The following is a 17,913-nucleotide window of genomic DNA, read 5'->3' on the forward strand; positions in this document are numbered from 1 at the left end:
CCCCGCCGCCGCCGGCCCATGTGCGGCCCCGCCGCCCGGCCCCGGAACCAGCATGGCCTCCGCGCCCGCCCACAGCCCGCCTGCAGCGCTGGGCCGCGGCCGGCAACTGCGCATGCGCTAAGGGCTTGCAGCATGAACCATTCATGTTCCGGGGCCCGCCGATTCCAGAACCTTCTGGAACGCTCATGCTCGCCACGGGTCAGAGGTGAGCTGACCTCACTTCCGCGCGGGGCCCGGCCTGGGGCGCCGCGGGAGCTGTGCGGCGGGTCCGCGGTACCGCCGGCGCGTAGCCGATCCCGGGACCGGGATGGGGCCGCGGCGGTTGAAAAAAAACGGCGGCGCTAAACGTGCCCGGGGCCGCGGGAGGGGGGCGGCTCTGCTCCGCCCTGGGGCGGGGCACCGGCCGCGCATGCGCACGCCGTGACCTTCCTCACGTGTGTGCTGGCGGCGGCGCGGTCACTCGGTGCGGGCGGCGCGGGAGCATCATGGTGAGTGCTGGGGCCGCCGCCATCTGCCTCCGCTGCTGCGGGCCCGCTCCCGGCCTGCCCGGGGACAGACAGCCCGCAGGGCCGGCCGGGCGGCGCCCCTGCTCCTCCCCGCGGCTGGGGCGCTGCCGGGGCCCCCGAGCAGCCGCCGCGCACGGGCGTGCCCGGTCCCTGCCGTGCCCGCGGGCCGCGCTGGGCCGTGCGGAGATGGGGAAGGCGGAGGCGGGGGGTGGCGGCGCCGCCGCAAGGTCACGCAGTCCGTGGGGCTGGGGGCTGCGGGCCCGGACGTGGCGGGAGGTTTGCAGGGGCTGCTGTGGCTGCGCAGATCTCGAGCTCAGGGTCAGGGTTCCTCCCCGCCGCGGTGGCGGAGCAGCCGCAGGGCAGCGCCGCACCGGCCACGGCGGGGCTCTGCGGACATAGACAGGGAACCTGTGCCACGCTCCGGAGCTCTCTTTCCTAAAATCTTGTAAAATTTTTTATAGAGAAGGAGGAGAGTTTGACTGAGTTGTTCCTGCAGTGATACTTGATTCTTAGGATAATAATAACGCGAAGACTTAAAACTTAGTGTAAAATATAATCATAATTCTGGCATAAATCTGGCAGCTTTATTTCTGATAAACGTAGAAGAGCTCTTAGAAAAAAGAGGGTCAGCGATATTATCTTGACAGAATGAAAAGGTCCACAATAGCAGCCTTTTCCCTTGGTTATCTGTCACCCCTGTGCTGCTGACAGCAGTCGAGCACAGCATCTTCCATGTACTGCCTCTTGTTCGTGCTCTGCCCGTGGCTTTGCTTTCCGCCACTGCTGCCGCGTGTGTGGGCACCGATGAGTGCCAGCAAAGGGCACGCGGATGCCAGCCCCTTCCAGCTCTTTCTCTGAGCGAGGGCTCTGTGTACCTGTCCAGTGGAGCACTATCTCCATGTGACTTGGCAACTTGCCATATCTTTCCTTCTAAATCAAAGCAGGTTCCTTCTTCCTGACCCCCACGTGTTGGGATAAGTGCATTTGCTTGCATTTATCTGGCCTATGGCAGGTAGACTGCTGGTTTTAAAATGCAGACAGATAGCAGAAAGTAGTTGCAAAAAACCCTAAACCAAATGTGAGGGAAAAACTCAACAACTTAACACCTTGACTCTGCTTAAACAGAAACCACAGCAGTTGAGCTAGAAGGGTGCCTACCTTCTCATTTTCAGGGCCTTGACCTAAACTTTCAGAATTTTTTTTCTGGATCTGTTTGTAGAAGTTGGTATGAGTGACAGCTCTGTGGCTCAGGCTGCAGACTGTCACCTGTTTTTTAGTGAAAGGGTCATGCTTGGAAGCACCTAAGAAAGCCTGACAATGGGGCACCTGGCTAGACTTGTGCTTCTTTAGTGTGAGCCTATTCACAAGTATAGATGCAGTTCGTATAATTGATATGTTCACAAGCTATGGCAGCTAAGGGCTTGGTGTTCAAAGCCTGGAGGCCTTTCCAGACAGAGGAGTCTGCTCTGTCCTGGCTGGTTTGTTCCCCAGCTGGAGTAAATCTTCCTACGGCTGATTTGTCAGGATTGCCCTGCATCTGCCCGTGCCTCCAGGAGCTTCTGATGCAATCAGAGCTGGTATTTGCTGCTATTAAATAAGTGCTTTGTAGTTGTCTTACACTATTCCTCTCTCTCAAAAGAGAAATCATTATGTGTTGGTTTTTAAAACTCCTTTTAATTGCAGTTTTTGTTGTAATGGCTCTCTTGTTACAATGTGCAATTACTTCCACAGGCAGGAAAAGCATTTAGGAAATTTCTTCCCCTCTTTGATCGAGTGCTGGTTGAGCGATGTGCAGCTGAGACAGTAACCAAAGGAGGAATCATGATACCAGAAAAATCCCAAGGGAAGGTGCTACAAGCAACAGTAGTAGCAGTTGGAGCTGGAGGCAGAGGAAAGGTAATTACCCTGAAGCATTCCATTGGGGTAGAACCAGTAATGGTGTGGTGGTACTTGAATGTTGCCCTAAGAGTGGGATGGTTATAGTGCAGAAGTGGGGATAGCTCACAAAAATGGATGACTGTAATGGCTGACATCGCAAGTGAGGGGATTCAGAAAGCAGGTAGAAACCTCAAGTTGTCCTGAAATTAATTCCAGCATTCCTTTTGTAATTTGTAAAATGGAGTGGGGTCCCCCAGAATGTGGGGTTTCCACAAAATATAAAATGCCTATTTATTGGCTGCCTTGTGCTGTGCAAAATACCATTGTCCATAAGGATTAGGCTTATTGGACTAAAGAAGGTCAGCAATCAAGAGAAATAAGTGTTGAACAACTGCTTGTTAATTTTGCACGTTGGATATGTATATGGAAATAAAAGAAGACAGTTCACAAGAAGGCCAGTGCCTGCGGGCTGCCACAAGGGAAGGGCTGGTTCCCCACCAGAGCAGTGTTCAGTCAGTAGCACACTGGAAAACAGGTTAAATTTCAACCTGGGCACGCTGCCTTGGCCTTTCTTTACCATGAGTCCCTCTATACATCCCAGGCTGCTTTGTGTCAGGATCTGATTTTTAACAGTTTATATTATGAAAGGGTGGTAATATTTGACTAATGTGTTAATGTTTTATATATAATACAAACATTTAATTAAACTTCATCAGGTGCTTCTAAACAAGTGGTTTTATGGCAACAGTTGATCAAAGTTACAGAAATGGGAAGGTACTTTTTTAATTGGCAATTGGAGAAATTATCCTTGGTTATAGAATATGGAAATGTTTGTCCCTTGATTTACAAGGGGTTTTCATGGTTCTTCAAGTGAAGTCCTATTCAGTGTGTCAGTCAAAGACCTCACGCTTGTATTTACAGTCAAAACTAAAGGCAGAGTTTGATTTCCTGAATATTTCTGTACATGGTTGAATTGTGGTAGTTTGGAGGAATTCTATTACAGAAAAGTAAGGATTTTTTTCTTTTTTCAGAATGGCGAGATTCAGCCAGTAAGTGTAAAAGTTGGTGAAAAGGTTTTGCTCCCAGAATATGGTGGTACTAAGATCGTGCTGGAAGATAAGGTAAGTTTCCCAACTTTGTGAGTGCAAATCAGAATGGTTCCTGAAACACCAGTGATGAATACTGTGTTTATGCTTTGGTGTGAGCACCATCCAAGACAGGGAGCAGCTGGATCCAGCCACCTTCTCAGAGCTGTGCTACCGCTGCTTCTGCCCCTGCATGAAAGGCAGCAGCCACAGGAACCTCTGACCTGACCTTTGCTGGGTGGCAAAATGGGCTTCCATATGTCCAGCACATATTAGAGGGCATCCAAAAAGGCTTAGGAATTCCTGGGGGCATCCTTGTTTTTGGCAGGGAAGGCCTGCTGAATTGTTTTCTAACAGTTCTTGCACTTTCCCACTGCTAGAAGTAGTAACTTGATAGCTCTCCAAGGAGTATCTTAGGAACAAAAGGAACTTCTTCAAGACTAGCTCTACATGTTGATTCTTGGTTAGCTTGCTTTTGATTTTGTACTTAATGACTGCAATAATGCTGACTAATACAAGACAGTATTTGCAAAACAAGAAAAAGATTCACATGACAAAGGCTAACATTTCTTTTCTTTACAGGACTACTACTTGTTTAGAGATGGTGACATTCTTGGGAAATATGTGGACTAAACCTGTTGCAGTACCAGTCATCCATTCCACTAAAATGCTGAAATTTTTCTTTCATCATGTAAATAATGTCCTTTATTTTATAATAAACAGGCATTGAGTCTTTCAAATAACTTGCGATCTCACTGTAACGATGGAACACAAATAAAAATATGTACAGTCAGAAATCAGTTGCTCTTGCTTGAGTTCCACTGAACAGTGACATTTGGATGACCACCAACCAGCCTTAATTACTCCAGACAACATCATTTTATATCCTTATCTCTGTACTGAGATTGTAAAGGTCTTTACAATAAACTTATAAAACTATTCTGCTTCTGTCTCAGTTTCTGCTGTTGCTCAGTGAAACTGAGTCTCAATTGTGTAATGACCTCCCTGAAACATTAAGTGGTAGTAATATGTTATTTTCACCAAGTTTGTATGAAATGAGCTTAAAATGGTTACCAGGCAGATGCAATCTTGCTGAGGACTTTTATCCAGCTCCCTTGCACACTGGACTCCTGAGATAGCATGGGTTCTTTTAAATTCTGTCTGAAGACCCTGAAACACTGAAAGGCACACAAACTATGTCCCTCAGCAGCTGGAAGGAGCTTGGTGTTGGTCATGTCTGTGCTGTAACAGAATCACCCAGTTCCCAGATGGAGCAGGTAAGAATTAGTGGTTACTCTCAGTTATCACTCACTAAACTTTGCCAGTAGAAAATAAAAAAACCTCCCCCAGCAGTTAATCAGGCAGAAATGGGGCTGATGCTAATTTTAAATGAAGTTTTGTTACTGATTACCACACTCACACACAGAGCTTTCTTGAGCTTTCCCTTAACTCAAGAGAGACCTGCTTTGACAAATTATGTTTCCTTTACCCTTAACACACATTCTTAAATAGCAAGACATTGACTTAGGTAATGCTGAAGCAATTAAATTTGCACATTCCTGGCCACCTTCTCTTGCCTTGACAAGGATTCAGGGTTGTACATGCAGGAGCACCCAAATCTGTCCTGAGGAGGCTTTCAAAGCTGGGTGCCCAGAGGGATCCAGTGCAGCCTAAGAGCAGACAGTGCCTTGTGCTTTTGGGCTGGTCCTGGTGAAGTCAGTCAGTACATGGCTTATTGCTGCTGAAGCTTCATTGGCTGGAATTGAGCTCTGCTTCTTTCCCGTTCTAGTCCTGCTGATAGGAACTCAGCACTGCTGGATACATTATAACGCTTGTTCCAGCGGAAACAGTAAAGAACTGTAACACAATATTTTCCAGCTCTCCATTCGATGCTGCAGTGTGGGACCGAAGCTCTGACAGTTTGAAACACAATGTATTTCCTGCCAGCACAAAGTCCCTCTGATCAGCTGCACAGCGCAGGGCTCAGCTGGAGCCGTGCTTCTCCCTAGATGCCATTGATCACCCAGCCATTCCAGCAGGAGCTGTTTGCCAGGCTTGGCTGCAGTGCCTTTTGCTCCCCTTTGCTGTGGGGTGCTCACTCTTGGTTACCTCTGCCTGTTCTGGAGCTAAAGACAAACCAGACACTGCTCTGGGGGTTAAATTTGCACTGAACTATGGACAGACAGGCAAGATGCTAAATTAATAAAAATACACTTTTTAGTATAACAGACCTACATCTTGAAATCTGCCCTGCTGCAGTTTTACTTCAGTAGTTACAGCACTGCACCTTCAAGCTGAAACTTAAGATAATCACACCCCAAGGACCTTGCAAGACAATTGATTGTGCAATGAAGCACAAACTCCCTGGGAAGCATTATCTTCCACTGCAGCCAGCACGCCTTTATCTCCCAGGATAAGGCAGGCAGTCTGCTGCAGTCACATAGCAAAGAGGAGAAGGTATTTTAAATATTTACAGACAGCTGAGAGACTATACCCCATCTCAAGGTGCAGTAGGAATTAACAGAGAAATGTTTAGCTCTAAAATGTCCCCATTTCTTTCCCTAATGGGAAAGACATGGACTGCACAGGATCACTGTGAGCCCTCACCACACCACCTGGCTGCCCCCAGCTCCACCTTCAGCCCAGCAGGTTTTCAGCAGCTTGAAACAATGCCTATTTATTACAATATAAAATGCCTATTATTTAAATAAAATAAAATATAAAATGCCTATTTGTTAAACTTAGCATGGCTGTATCTAGTACAGTTTACATAGGTGATTAAAAGCAGAAGTCACACTTCACGGGAATAAGTAATTTATGGATGTGGGGGAAAAGTAGTGTTCCTAGGCCTAATTAAATGGAGGACACACTGGAACGTTTGCTGGACTGACAGGAACATTCTATCCTTGCACCACAAGGCTCTCACTGTCAGCAAGGACAAGGCAACTGCCACACAGCCAAGGTGATCCATGTGCTGTTCCTGCCCCAGGCCGTGACTGTGTGCCAGATCCTGCATCCCTCGGGGTCTTCAGGCAAGGACACACCATCAGTCACAAACCCTCTTCCCTTGCTGTGTTCTTCTGCTGGGAACTTAGGCTTCTTTCCACTGTTTTCTATGTGGTTTAAAAACATCAGTTTTGGTGTAAATGCTGCATATTGCCCCACCTGCTTTTTTGAGGTATACAGTCTGTTAGAATCACAAGGAAACCAGGTGGACTCCATCTTTTGTAACTTTATTAACACTTCAGAATAGCTTCCATTCTCAGCAGCTGAAGTGTTTTCAGGAAGCTTTTCTCACCCTGGGTATGTTATCCTGCCACAGTAAGACAAGGATGGAACATTTATATGCCAGTAGAGAAGAAAGGACAGACAGGTCCCTAACAGCACGTGAATGGTTGATAACATTTTGGCCAGATATTCAAATTTTCATTATTGAAGGCCATGAGATGAGGACCAGCTGAAACCCCAAAACTGAAATTACTCTTGTTCAGATTTTGTTCAAAACCAGCTTGAAATTTAATAAAATAAAAATAATAAGCATCTTCCAGGAATACAGGGTTAATTATCAAGGGGCAACACAAGATACCCTACAGAATTCAAGATCTTAATAAATGAGGCAGATTTCTTTCCTTTTTTCCACAGACACATGAACCATCTTCAGACTGAACTAACAGAGATATATTTATCTGAGAGGTATTTCTTCACAGTAAGATTTGTTTCCATGTTGAAAGCAAGATGGCCATGAAATAAAAGTCAGGGACAAATGGAAATGTCAAGTCCCCCAACTTTTCTGTGCTTTAAGGTTAAACCTTGAATGTGATGATAGGGAAAACAAAACAAAACAAAACCCAGTAATAAAAAAAATGCAAACAGACTGCTGAATTTTGAAGGACTCCAGCTAGAACTGCTTGTGTTTTGAAGCTGCATCAACCTCATAAAAAAATAATGTTGGAACATAGCTGGTCTAAAGAAATACTAGGACATTTCTACTCCTCATTCCAACACAGCAATTTCTCACAGCGTTTTAAACCTTTCCATGGTTTCTTGCACAAGCCGGGTTTCGCCACACGACCCGAAGCGCTGACATCCCTGAGGCAGGAATGCTGGCCGGGAGTAAAAAAGTAACTACTGCAAAGCGAGCTGGGGTGCCTGAGGCCGGGAATGCCGAGCTCCGCGTTACAGTGTAACGGGAGAGGGGCGACAGGGACCGCGGGGGCAGCGCTGCCCCCTCGCCCATTTCTGCTGCCCTGGAACAGGGCAGGGTCCTGCGGCCTTGCCCCAGCCAGGATTCAAAGGGCACTGCTCGTTCTGACCGGAAAGCCTCATTAGAGATTTTTCAGCGTTTTCCATCTGGAAATGTTTCACAAACTGTAACTCTCGCTGGGTAGAAGGAAGGGGATTTAACGTGTCATTTATAGCAAACTAACTGAGTGAAGGGGGAAACTACGAGCAGCACTCACCCCGACGTGCGGTGGGAGCAGGGACAGCGCCAGGCAGCGAGCAGCTCCTCCATTTCCCACACAACACCCACAGCTGCAGCCATTCGTTCCTCGGTTGTGTGAGGGAGGTGAATGGCTCGTGGTGCCTCGCTGCTCCGTCGTGCTCGCACACCGAGAGAAGCAATTCAGCCCTCCTTACTCTGTACTCGTTTCCACCATGTATTTTAGAGAAATGGAACAGCTTTCAAATAATTTTCTTCTCACTTACCCTACAGAAATAATATGAATCACTCCGGTCTTCCAAAATGTTTACTTGCTTGTAAGGGAGACGTATTTATCAGCCATCTATGAGGTAACAGTGTCTTTTTTGTTTTCTTCGCAAACAGAGTCAACACCGACTCAGTAACCCTTGAAACCTGAGCTAGCTCTGTTTGCCATCAGCACAGCGGTTCGTGCCCTCTGCACGCCAAGCTCACGGGTGTCCCAATCCTGCCTTCCAGACCTGGAAAGGCTGCCTACCTACTTCAAAATTATTTTGCTCCAAACACCTTGCTAGGGTGGGGTTTTACTCGTTATTTTTAAAATAAACCTTGAATATTAAACTCAGAATAATTTGTAAATGCACGCCCTTATGGTTTGTACTGCACAGAGCATCAGGGACTGGGTTGTGCAGACAAGCGAGGGCTGACCTTGCGTGAGGGCACGCACAGCCGGGGCTGGCGGGGATGCTGATGAAACAGAACGAAATGCTATGGATTTCCTCACCAACCACTCAATCTCCGTGCGAGGCTTGGCCTCACGAACCGGGTCACTCGCTGCGACACCGGCCCCCGGCACTCCCGGCTCTGTGTGTGTGTGGGGCGGGGGGCGTCAGTGCTGTCTCTCGGGAACACAAAGCTCTGCTCTGACACAGAAGCTCGCAGGGAAGCGTTCCTGGCCTCCAGCGCCGCGCGGAGGAGAGCGGCAGCCCCGGCGCTGCCCGGGGCCGGACGGGACGGGAAAAGGGCCGGGAAAGAGAAGGACCAGAGAAACGAAAAGGGCAGGGCCAGACCAGGGCGGCCGTGAGGGGAGACAGCCGCCCCGCGCACCGCCTCCCGCCTTTTCTCGCGAGAAGCTCTCCCCGTTCCCGCCCCGCAGCTGTTCCGGCCGCGCCGCCCCTCCCTCCGCAGCCCGCTCCCGCCCCGCCCCGCGCGGCACATCCGGGCCCCGCGGTCGCTATGGTCATGGCGGAGGGCACGGCCGTGCTCCGGCGGAACCGCCCGGGCACCAAGGCCCAGGTGAGTCTCCGCCGCTGCCGCCCGGGCCCGGGCGGCTGCGGCGGCCGGGCGGGCAGGGCGGCTCCCGGCGCTGTCAGGCCGGGCCGTGCTGCTGCCGTGACAACAGCGGAAAAAACTCCCGGAGCGGGCTCATTGGGCTCCGCGGGCAGCTCGGCACCGGCACGGCGACCGTAGCTGCTGCCCGTCCCAGAGGGAAGGCATCCTTGCCTTACGTAACCGCGCAGGGAAATGCTGGTGTCACATCGCTTCTCCTCATCAAAATGGAATTCGTTTCTGAGGTGTCACGGTCAGCTGGAACAGGCACACGTCAAACACAGAAACTGCATTTGTTCGATTATTTCAGAGAGGTGATCTGTCAGACCTTTGTGTGAGACTTTCCCCTCTGCTTTTGGGAGAACTCGAGGTGGGAAAGGAGCCGTGTATGACACGTGTCTTCTGTTCTTTGTCATAGCGTAGAGGTAGAATTATTACACAATCCTGTAAATCAGGTCATTCTATGCATGTTTAATCTGTGAAGGAGACAGAATGTCTCCTGTGTGAGAAGGAGATGTGTGCCTTTGATAAATCTGGGGTATTCTGAAAAGCAGTTGGACATAGACCTAGGTTTGGTCAAATAGCATGATGTTCATGTAGATTGAAGTGTTTTCTGTATAGTGATAATTTCTCTCCGTAGGCATGATTTTTCTTTGTGTGTGGCTGAATTTCATGTTTATTTTGGATGACACTGGTATAGCTGTTCAGTTTGCAAATACAATGATATTTCAACAGTGTATAGGCACTTGAGGTATTTTTCCCAGAGCTGACTTGCTCTCTCAGGAACAGATTGCTAAGCTTTGCTGTTGGGACATTTTCCTTGAGTCATTGCACGTCCTGGCATGACTACAGCAAGCTGACATGCAGCATCTCTGCATGATAGGAGGGAGTAGCACCAAATTTTGGATGTGAAAAATGCACAGTGAGGAGATGCCTGTGGTTGGGATGATCGTGGGTGCAGCACGTGTGGACAGCTGCAGAACACAGCTGCAGCTGGATCTGAGGTGAAACTTCTGCAAGGCTGATAAGCATCCAGGTAAATCAATGAAGGCACACTGACCCTACCAGGGGTGAGGTGGGAATGTGGTACCAGGTTAGGCCAGCACAGCGTTGCGTGAGCTCAGTTCTGAGATGTTTTTCTTGCTGTGTCACCACTGGGAGTTTAGTTTCATAACCAGAGCGTGCTGCTGCTCTCTGCAGAGCTCTCCTTCCCCACTGCTGCCTGCTGTGACACCTGCAGTGTGTTTAAGGAACAAGTGCAGGCTCTGGGTGTTCACCTGCCGAGTCATGCACAGCTTCCATTGCAAGGTGTGCTGCTGCTGCAGTGCTGGGCGTGCAAATCCTCTCCCTCTTCCTGCCAGGACTGTGTGCTGCTTCTGTTCAGAGGCAGCTTCCTGGAATTGTATCAACTCCATCATTTTCCTGCATGCTCAGGCTTATTGTAGGCTGCGTGCCTTTCTTCTCCCCCTGTGGTTTTGTTACATTGCTTTAAACTTTCTTTTTTCAAAACAGGATTTCTACAACTGGCCTGATGAGTCCTTTGAAGAAATGGATAGTACATTAGCTGTCCAGCAGGTATTCCTATTTCCATGAAATGTTGTTAATGAGTGCAGTTTCCCAGGTTTTGTGTTCTGGTGTATAAAATTGAACAGGGCTTGATATTTATCTGCTTAGGGTGTTGCTGCACAGCAGTGAATTTCCTAAGCACCTATGTATATTAACAAATTAATGGTTAATTTTGTTTGCAGAAGTAACTTAAATTCCCATGTCTGGTTTAAACAAATCAGATTTAGGAAAATGGTGGCAGTTTCTTCATTCTTTTACCTTTTTTAATTGAAGAAAGGCATTTTTCTGGCATTTTTAAGACCAGTTTCCTTACCCTGCCCATCTACTTTTGAACTTTTTAGTCTGTCAATTATTTAAGTAAAAATTAAGCCCCTCCAAGATGTAACGTTTTAAATATACTTTCTTACTGTAATTACAACAAGATCTAGTTTTATTTCTACTCCCCCACCAGTATATTCAACAAAACATAAGGGCAGACTGTTCCAACATTGATAAGATCCTTGAACCTCCCGAAGGCCAGGATGAAGGTGTATGGAAGTATGAACATTTAAGGTAAAAATCCATCTTTTGTCAACATTCTGTCTTGGTACTATGTTTTATTGATGCTGGTAGTGAATCTATTTGAATGTGACACTTCAAAAGTAACTTAAATGAAACTTGATTTTTCCACTGTTAAATATTTTCTGAATTCCCTGTTACTTCTAAAGATTTATAATGTGCTTTGATCTTAATGGTTTTTTAAAGAAAATATTTGTACCTCACTTCTTGAATAGGAAGATATAGTCATCAATTTCCATAGCACTTTCTCATAGTACTGTCAGTTCTTAATCTCCATTAATGGGTAGTGTGATTTCCAGATGCTCCCAGTGTTTTCCTGAAACTAGCAGGCAAACAGGCAAGAACAGCAGGAGTGTCTTACAGTTATTTTTCTGCTTGTAAGGAAACAAACTTTTTTGTCCACTTCTGGTTTGGTTTTTTTTTTGAGTGGCAGTACAATGCTTGCACTAAATGATATGCTAAACTCAGCCTTTGCTGTCAGTGAAGAATTAAAATATAATTGTTTAGCTGAGTAAAAAAAACATCTGCTGGTATGAAGATCATAATATCTAAGCTGTTTTCTATGAGATACTTGCAGTGAGGAAACAAACAGCTGATTTTGATGCTGCTGTGTTCAATTTCTTTTAGACAATTCTGCCTTGAGCTCAATGGACTAGCTGTCAAGCTTCAGGTAATTATTTTCTTGAGACATTTTGTCAGGGAGGAGACTGTTTTGTGTGGATTGCAGAGCTTCTTCTAAATAGATAAACACAGGGCTAAGCAGAGGTTGGAGGTTTTGTAAGATTTTAAGGGCTTATGGCAAATAACCCTTTTGGGGGGTGGACAGGGCAAGGAAGTGATTTGAAAAGATCAGCTCCTTTTTGCTGCTGGGTTTTTTTCTTAACTGAACAATTGTTTTAACAGAGTGAATGTCACCCTGACACATGTACTCAGATGACAGCAACTGAGCAGTGGATTTTTCTTTGTGCAGCTCATAAAACTCCCAAAGAGGTATGGATGTATTTTGGAAAATTGACTCCAGTGATGCAGGAATTGTCTTTCACAGTTCATATGTTCATGGGGAGCCTGTTAGAGGTGGCTTCTCTAGTCAAACTGAGAGCTTATGTGGGTTATGAATATCACTGGAGCTACTCTTCTTTCCCATTCTGTAATGTTTTACAGAGGAACAGGATGAGATAAAAGGAACTGCTTTTTTACCTCAGCATTAGCAACTTTGCACATTCCCCTTTTCTCTCTGGTTGGTGTTGACCCTGCCTGAGACTCAAGGGAAGAAAGCTCTTTGTTTAACTGATAGAAGAGTCCATGCAGAGAATGGGCTCTCATCTTCAAACACTGCCCTTGATCCACAGTGTAAACCTGACACTCCAAACCTGACTGCACGTGCTCATTCTTAGAGCAGTAACCCCAAAAAGGTGGTGGAGTCATGAAGATGTTTCTAGTCAAGTGGGTTTATCAGCATGCCATTAGCTTGTCTTCCTGCATGTCCAGTTAGTTTAAACTTTGTTCAGATCTGCTGTTAAACCACTTGATAAATTTTTTTTTTTTTGCCTTCAGTAGCCACCAACTCATGGTTAGATAGGGGCTGATGAAATCTTGAACTGCTGGGAGAAATGTACAACTGACAAGTCTTTTTCCTGAAATTGGTGAATGGACAATGGACAGACATTCTGGCTCAGTTCATCTTTTCTTCCTTTAGGTGTACTTGATTGCAGAGCCAGGGCTGGCTTGTTACACACTTAGTTACATGCATGATTTTAGTTTTCTTTGCCAAAGTAAAAAGCACTGATAGATTTAGGTGCAGGTTTGGTTTCAGAGCCTGTAAAAGAACAAGTCTGGCAACTTGACTGTGTGGGAAACAAATGAGCTGTGAGGTAACAATCATCTTTCCTTTCAGTGTACTCCTAGCATGTATTTTTATTATACAGCTTTGTTCAAGGAGAGGCACATAAAATTCACTACTCACATGCATAATGGCATTGCCATAGTAACTTTTTGCCTTGAAATAATTTATATGGGTTGTGAAGCAGAGAAAAGAAATTACTCACTTAAGGAGGAACTGCAGTTACACCTATACCTGTATATGTATATATAGGTATACCTTTAGACAAGCTGTGTGAAACTTCTGGGAATAAAAATGACCAATGACGTTCAAAGCATCAGGAAATATAATAAAATGTTTTTTTTTAAGCAAGTTCTGAAAATGTCATGCACGTGCTCACTCACTGTCTGTTTCTGTAGTGTCCTGCTATAGACTACACCAGGCACACACTTGATGGAGCTGCATGTCTTCTGAATAGCAATAAATATTTCCCCAGCAGGTAAAAACATTTTCTCTTGGGAGGAGGGAGAGAAGGAGGGAGGAGGCTGGAACTTAAGGTAGTGCCAAAGCCCAGGGAAAAGTGTAATGCATGTTTCATGGACTACTATTGGAACTATCAAAAATCCTGCAGCTCTCAGGAGTTGGGAGGCCTATTGGCACTTCTAAGCCAAGAAAGAATTCTGGCTTATTCAAATAGTTTGCCCTCTACTGGAGCTCAGGGATGCTTTTTAGGTACAAACTGTTTTAGTGTATCTGTTAGTGGTATGGGGCTTCCATTGGAGTAGTGCCCACCTAGACAAGAGAATGGCCTTTGGACAGATGCTGCACCTCAAACGCCTTCAACAGGACAGCACCAAACCCTCCAGAAGCCAACACCAACCTACTGTGGGACATGGCAATCACAGAAGACAGAGACAGGCTACTGAACGGGCAGGTCACTTCAGAGAAAACTCCTTGCAGAAGTCAAAATTGTGCTTCTCTAGGAATTCTGTATAGACAAGGAGGTGCAACTGGAAGTCTCTTTTTTTCTTTGCCAATAAACCCTAGAAACCAGAGATCCAGCCTTTACCAGAATAACTGATGATGATTAATTACAGGCAGAACTTCTTTGTAATCAGAGTAAAATTTGTAAATGTGGAGCTTGCACCAACAAGTCTAAATTTCACATGCAATTATACAGAGTAGTTTTAACAATCAAAATTTATGTCAACATGTTCCTTAGTAGTAATTTCATTAGAGCAGTTGTGTAACCTTTCTCCTGCTGCTTACAGGGTTAGCATAAAGGAATCCTCTGTAGCCAAATTAGGATCAGTGTGCCGAAGGATTTACAGAATATTTTCACACGCTTATTTTCATCACCGGCAGATATTTGATGAATATGAAGTAAGTAGTTTGAAATTTCATCTTGAAAGCAGAGTATTTACTGAAGTTACAGCTGTGATGGAGTTGTATAAAATATTTTAGTCCTATTAGAAGATCTGTATTTAAATGAAAGATTGATTACAGTAGATTCCAGTTTTACAAGAACTGAAAAGCCATTATACTTACGTGTACACACAAAAATTCATTTATGTGATCAGTGTACTCAGTCATGGTTCCCTTCATTTAGATAAAAGGCCAGAATTTGAGGTTTTCTACAGACAACTCAATGTATTCAAGCATTGAGTGCAGTTAGTACTGCTTACGTATATGTATCTCCTATTTGTGTATGTTGCACAGCAGTTAAGGAATTATAATTGTATAACTGTAAAGGATCAGAATAATTGAGGGCAACTTGTGCACAACCAGTAACCTTTTTTTTTAAATGGGAAAGTAGAAATTAATAGATAGGAGATAAGGGGTACAGCTAAATATAAAAGGAAACCTTTGCCAAGTCCCACTGAAGGTTTCTGGAACAAATGATTGTGCCCTGTTGTGTTGGAGGTAGACAAGAATATATTTAAATATTTAAAAGTAGGGTTCTGAAATTCCTCCTACATGCACTAAGTGCTGTTAAATTGAGCTGTGACTGAAGCCTCAATTTCAGTATGTTTCTTAGTATTTGTAGGAACTATAAGCAACCAGTAAAGATATAAAAGAAGCAATGAATTTACTATGTAAGCTTGACTAAGACCTGTAAATGTAATGAGACAATTACATAGAAGCAGGCTTTTTGTTTAGCATGTTCCTCATCATGGTTTAAAATAATCCTTCTGTACATACTGTTTTTTTCCCTTTTTTCACCTCCAGAATGAAACTTTCTTGTGTCACCGGTTCACTAAGTTTGTGATGAAGTATAATCTGATGTCCAAGGATAACCTGATTGTACCAATTTTGGAAGAAGAAGTGCAAAATTCAGTGTCAGGGGAAAGTGAGGCATAATGGCAAGAGCAGTACAGAATCCTGTACTGAACATAAACAAAACATTAATTATGTACTGTATATATCACTTTAGACACTTCAATCACGTATCCTCATAGCTTTGTTTAGTATACTTTTTGTATGCTGTGTGCATTGCCTTTTAATATGGGAAATACTTCTAAGTTATTCATGAGCTGTATATTCATCAATGTGGCACTCATGGTTTTTAAATAAAAGTAGTAGTATCTGTTTATAATGCCTGTTAATAAAAGAATTTACAGTTCTCTAAAAATGCTGCTAAACAATCATTGAATTCCAATCCTGAAGATGTGTCTGATTGGGTGGGGAAAAAGTGAGATTATGATTTCACAGCAAGCCATTTTGTAATGCAGTAGCTATATTAAGTCTTAGTTCAAAGATTATCACCTTAAATATATAATTCTGCAGGAAGCTTCTTGCAATGTAGCTTATTCCTAATTTGCCTTTTTATTTTTTTAAAATGGCTTTGAAGATTTATTTCTGGATATGCACATACATGAATGTGTATATCCAGATACTAACAGGATCTACAATATTAACCAAAAGGATACTTTCACTATGGTATTGAACATCTATATTCTTGATATATATCTAACACACTTTCTGGACTTTGTCAGCAGTGGAAGTTTGTGTGCAGCAGGGGACAGGTGCTGTCCTGTTAAGGCAGACTTCTGCTGTCCTCCAGTCCACCTCTCTAAAGAATACCTGTGCATATTTATGGCAACTGCTTACAGATTATACCTCAGCTGTTCATGTTACACTACATAACACACTGGCACAATCTCTGCTTGTATTCCTAGTCAAAACATGCTACGTACCTGAAATATCCAACCCGATTCTTTGCAGGAGTTAATTGTGTTTTCAACATACATTTGTTTCTCTTCATTTAACCATATTGACAGAAAGATTTGGAGTCATGCTTCTGGTTCCCTATCAGGTGTCTGTTTCAAGTTGTGTTTGCAGATTTGCAATAACTGACAATTTCCATGAGTGCTGCTTAATTGTGTTTTGTCTAGAAAGATAGAATTAAATGTTTTAGAGATGCATATAAGAGAAATACTGCTAAGTGTACATGAATGCAGGGTCTAAAAGCAGTAGCAGTGTTCTTGAATGAATTTTGCTTTGCTGTTTAAGAAGTTGGCTTGTTTCTCTGAGGTTGACAGGAGCCCTCTTTATTTCTTTCAGCAGGTCAGAATGGGCTAGCTCAGCTAGTTTCAGTAATTTACACTTTGTTTTCTACATTACATTTACATGGAAAGAAGGGAGTCCACATATTTTTACTAAGTGTTTTTTCATATTATACTAAACATGCCTTAAATTCTATTTTTCTTTATATGAATCAAGCACACCTCAAGCAACTGTTATCACCTGGATGTAAAGGGAATATAAACAATGAGAAAATTGAGAGACTAAGCTTAAGTACTTCAACAGCTGTGTTCTTCAGCAGCTTCTTGTCTCATGTTTATCATTGTATTTAACTGTCAGCAGGGTAATTGCATGAGATGTTGTCAGAGTGAAGTAGCTTTAGTTACTGTCTATACACTTAGCTGTAACTTGCCTTGTATAGACCAGGTTACCTGATTTTGCTAGATACCTTGGAGTTTGTACTGCAGGTAGGAGGATGTTTTCTGCAGGTGGTAAAATGTATTTAGCTCGTTGCTGTCTGCTCTAGGCCCATCCATGGTGTGGCTCCTTTGTACAGTCACTCTGCATGTGTATATTGGCCATGGTGACTGGGACAGGCAAAAACATGGGACTGGTTGCTAATTACATTTCCTCTACAAAATTGAAGAAAATGATGTGGTGCTCAGGACTGCATTAAAATTTTAAACCTCTTCCTCTTATGCTTTAAGAGTTTAACTTCAAAACAACACTCTGGAAGTTTGAATCCTGTTTATTCTCATTCAGATGTGCACTGTAAAGTTGACTTGCTGTACTAAGCTGATTTTATATAAGGCCTAAGTGAGACACTGCTTGTATTTTCCCTTGCTATTGTTTACATGAGTACTGTGTACACACATGTGCCTGGATGGTACCATAAAACTTCAGTTAGCCTAAGCAAACCATTGATTTGTCTAATAAATATTAACAGGTTTAATTTAGACTTTACATCATAGGGAAACTGAGACTGTCTTTGAATTATATTGTAAAAAAAGGATAAAATTAAACTGTTTCTTTATCCATACCACTATATTTTGACAAGTTAAGTCTCTTTTTTACATCTTGTTCAATAACACAGCAGCTGTTTCCAACAGACCCTTGGGACCCCATCTCTGCTTCAAGGTGTGCTCAAGTCAGGTTGTCTTCTTTCCCAAGTAGAGAACTAAAATACTCATTAGAAACTTACAAATCAGACCTCAAATTTACACACCT

At 44.2% G+C, this 17,913-nt stretch overlaps 1 protein-coding gene across 3 annotated transcripts; it reads left to right on the top strand.

The window, feature by feature from the left end:
- Window positions 1-309: 309 nt before the first annotated feature.
- On the top strand, window positions 310-17,733 carry LOC120504572 (MOB-like protein phocein). Of its 3 annotated transcripts, XM_039714306.1 has the most exons (9): window positions 9,119-9,185; window positions 10,102-10,254; window positions 10,731-10,793; window positions 11,236-11,336; window positions 11,970-12,012; window positions 12,246-12,332; window positions 13,581-13,660; window positions 14,433-14,544; window positions 15,391-17,731. In XM_039714306.1, the coding sequence occupies exons 3-9, from the start codon at window positions 10,767-10,769 to the stop codon at window positions 15,520-15,522; spliced, it is 582 nt and encodes a 193-aa protein (XP_039570240.1). In that variant the 5' UTR covers window positions 9,119-9,185; window positions 10,102-10,254; window positions 10,731-10,766; the 3' UTR covers window positions 15,523-17,731. The 3 variants fall into 3 exon arrangements, with proteins under 3 accessions (XP_039570329.1, XP_039570153.1, XP_039570240.1); XM_039714219.1 differs by lacking the exon at window positions 10,102-10,254 and having other exon boundaries at window positions 9,046-9,185; window positions 15,391-17,733; XM_039714395.1 differs by lacking the exons at window positions 9,119-9,185; window positions 10,102-10,254; window positions 10,731-10,793; ... (4 more) ...; window positions 14,433-14,544; window positions 15,391-17,731 and adding exons at window positions 310-488; window positions 2,238-2,402; window positions 3,416-3,505; window positions 4,052-4,408.
- The last annotated feature ends 180 nt before the right edge of the window (window positions 17,734-17,913 follow it).

The sequence above is a fragment of the Passer montanus genome, unplaced genomic scaffold (genome assembly GCF_014805655.1).
Source record: "Passer montanus isolate IOZ18808 unplaced genomic scaffold, ASM1480565v1 scaffold1, whole genome shotgun sequence".
Lineage (NCBI taxonomy): Eukaryota > Metazoa > Chordata > Aves > Passeriformes > Passeridae > Passer > Passer montanus.

Coding starts and splice junctions, on each gene's coding strand:
- LOC120504572 (XM_039714219.1), top strand. CDS start 9,126: ATGGTCATGGCGGAGGGCACGGCCGTGCTCCGGCGGAACCGCCCGGGC. Junction 11,337..11,969: donor TGGAAGTATGAACATTTAAG/GTAAAAATCCAT, acceptor AATTTCTTTTAG/ACAATTCTGCCTTGAGCTCA. Junction 13,661..14,432: donor AATAAATATTTCCCCAGCAG/GTAAAAACATTT, acceptor TGCTGCTTACAG/GGTTAGCATAAAGGAATCCT.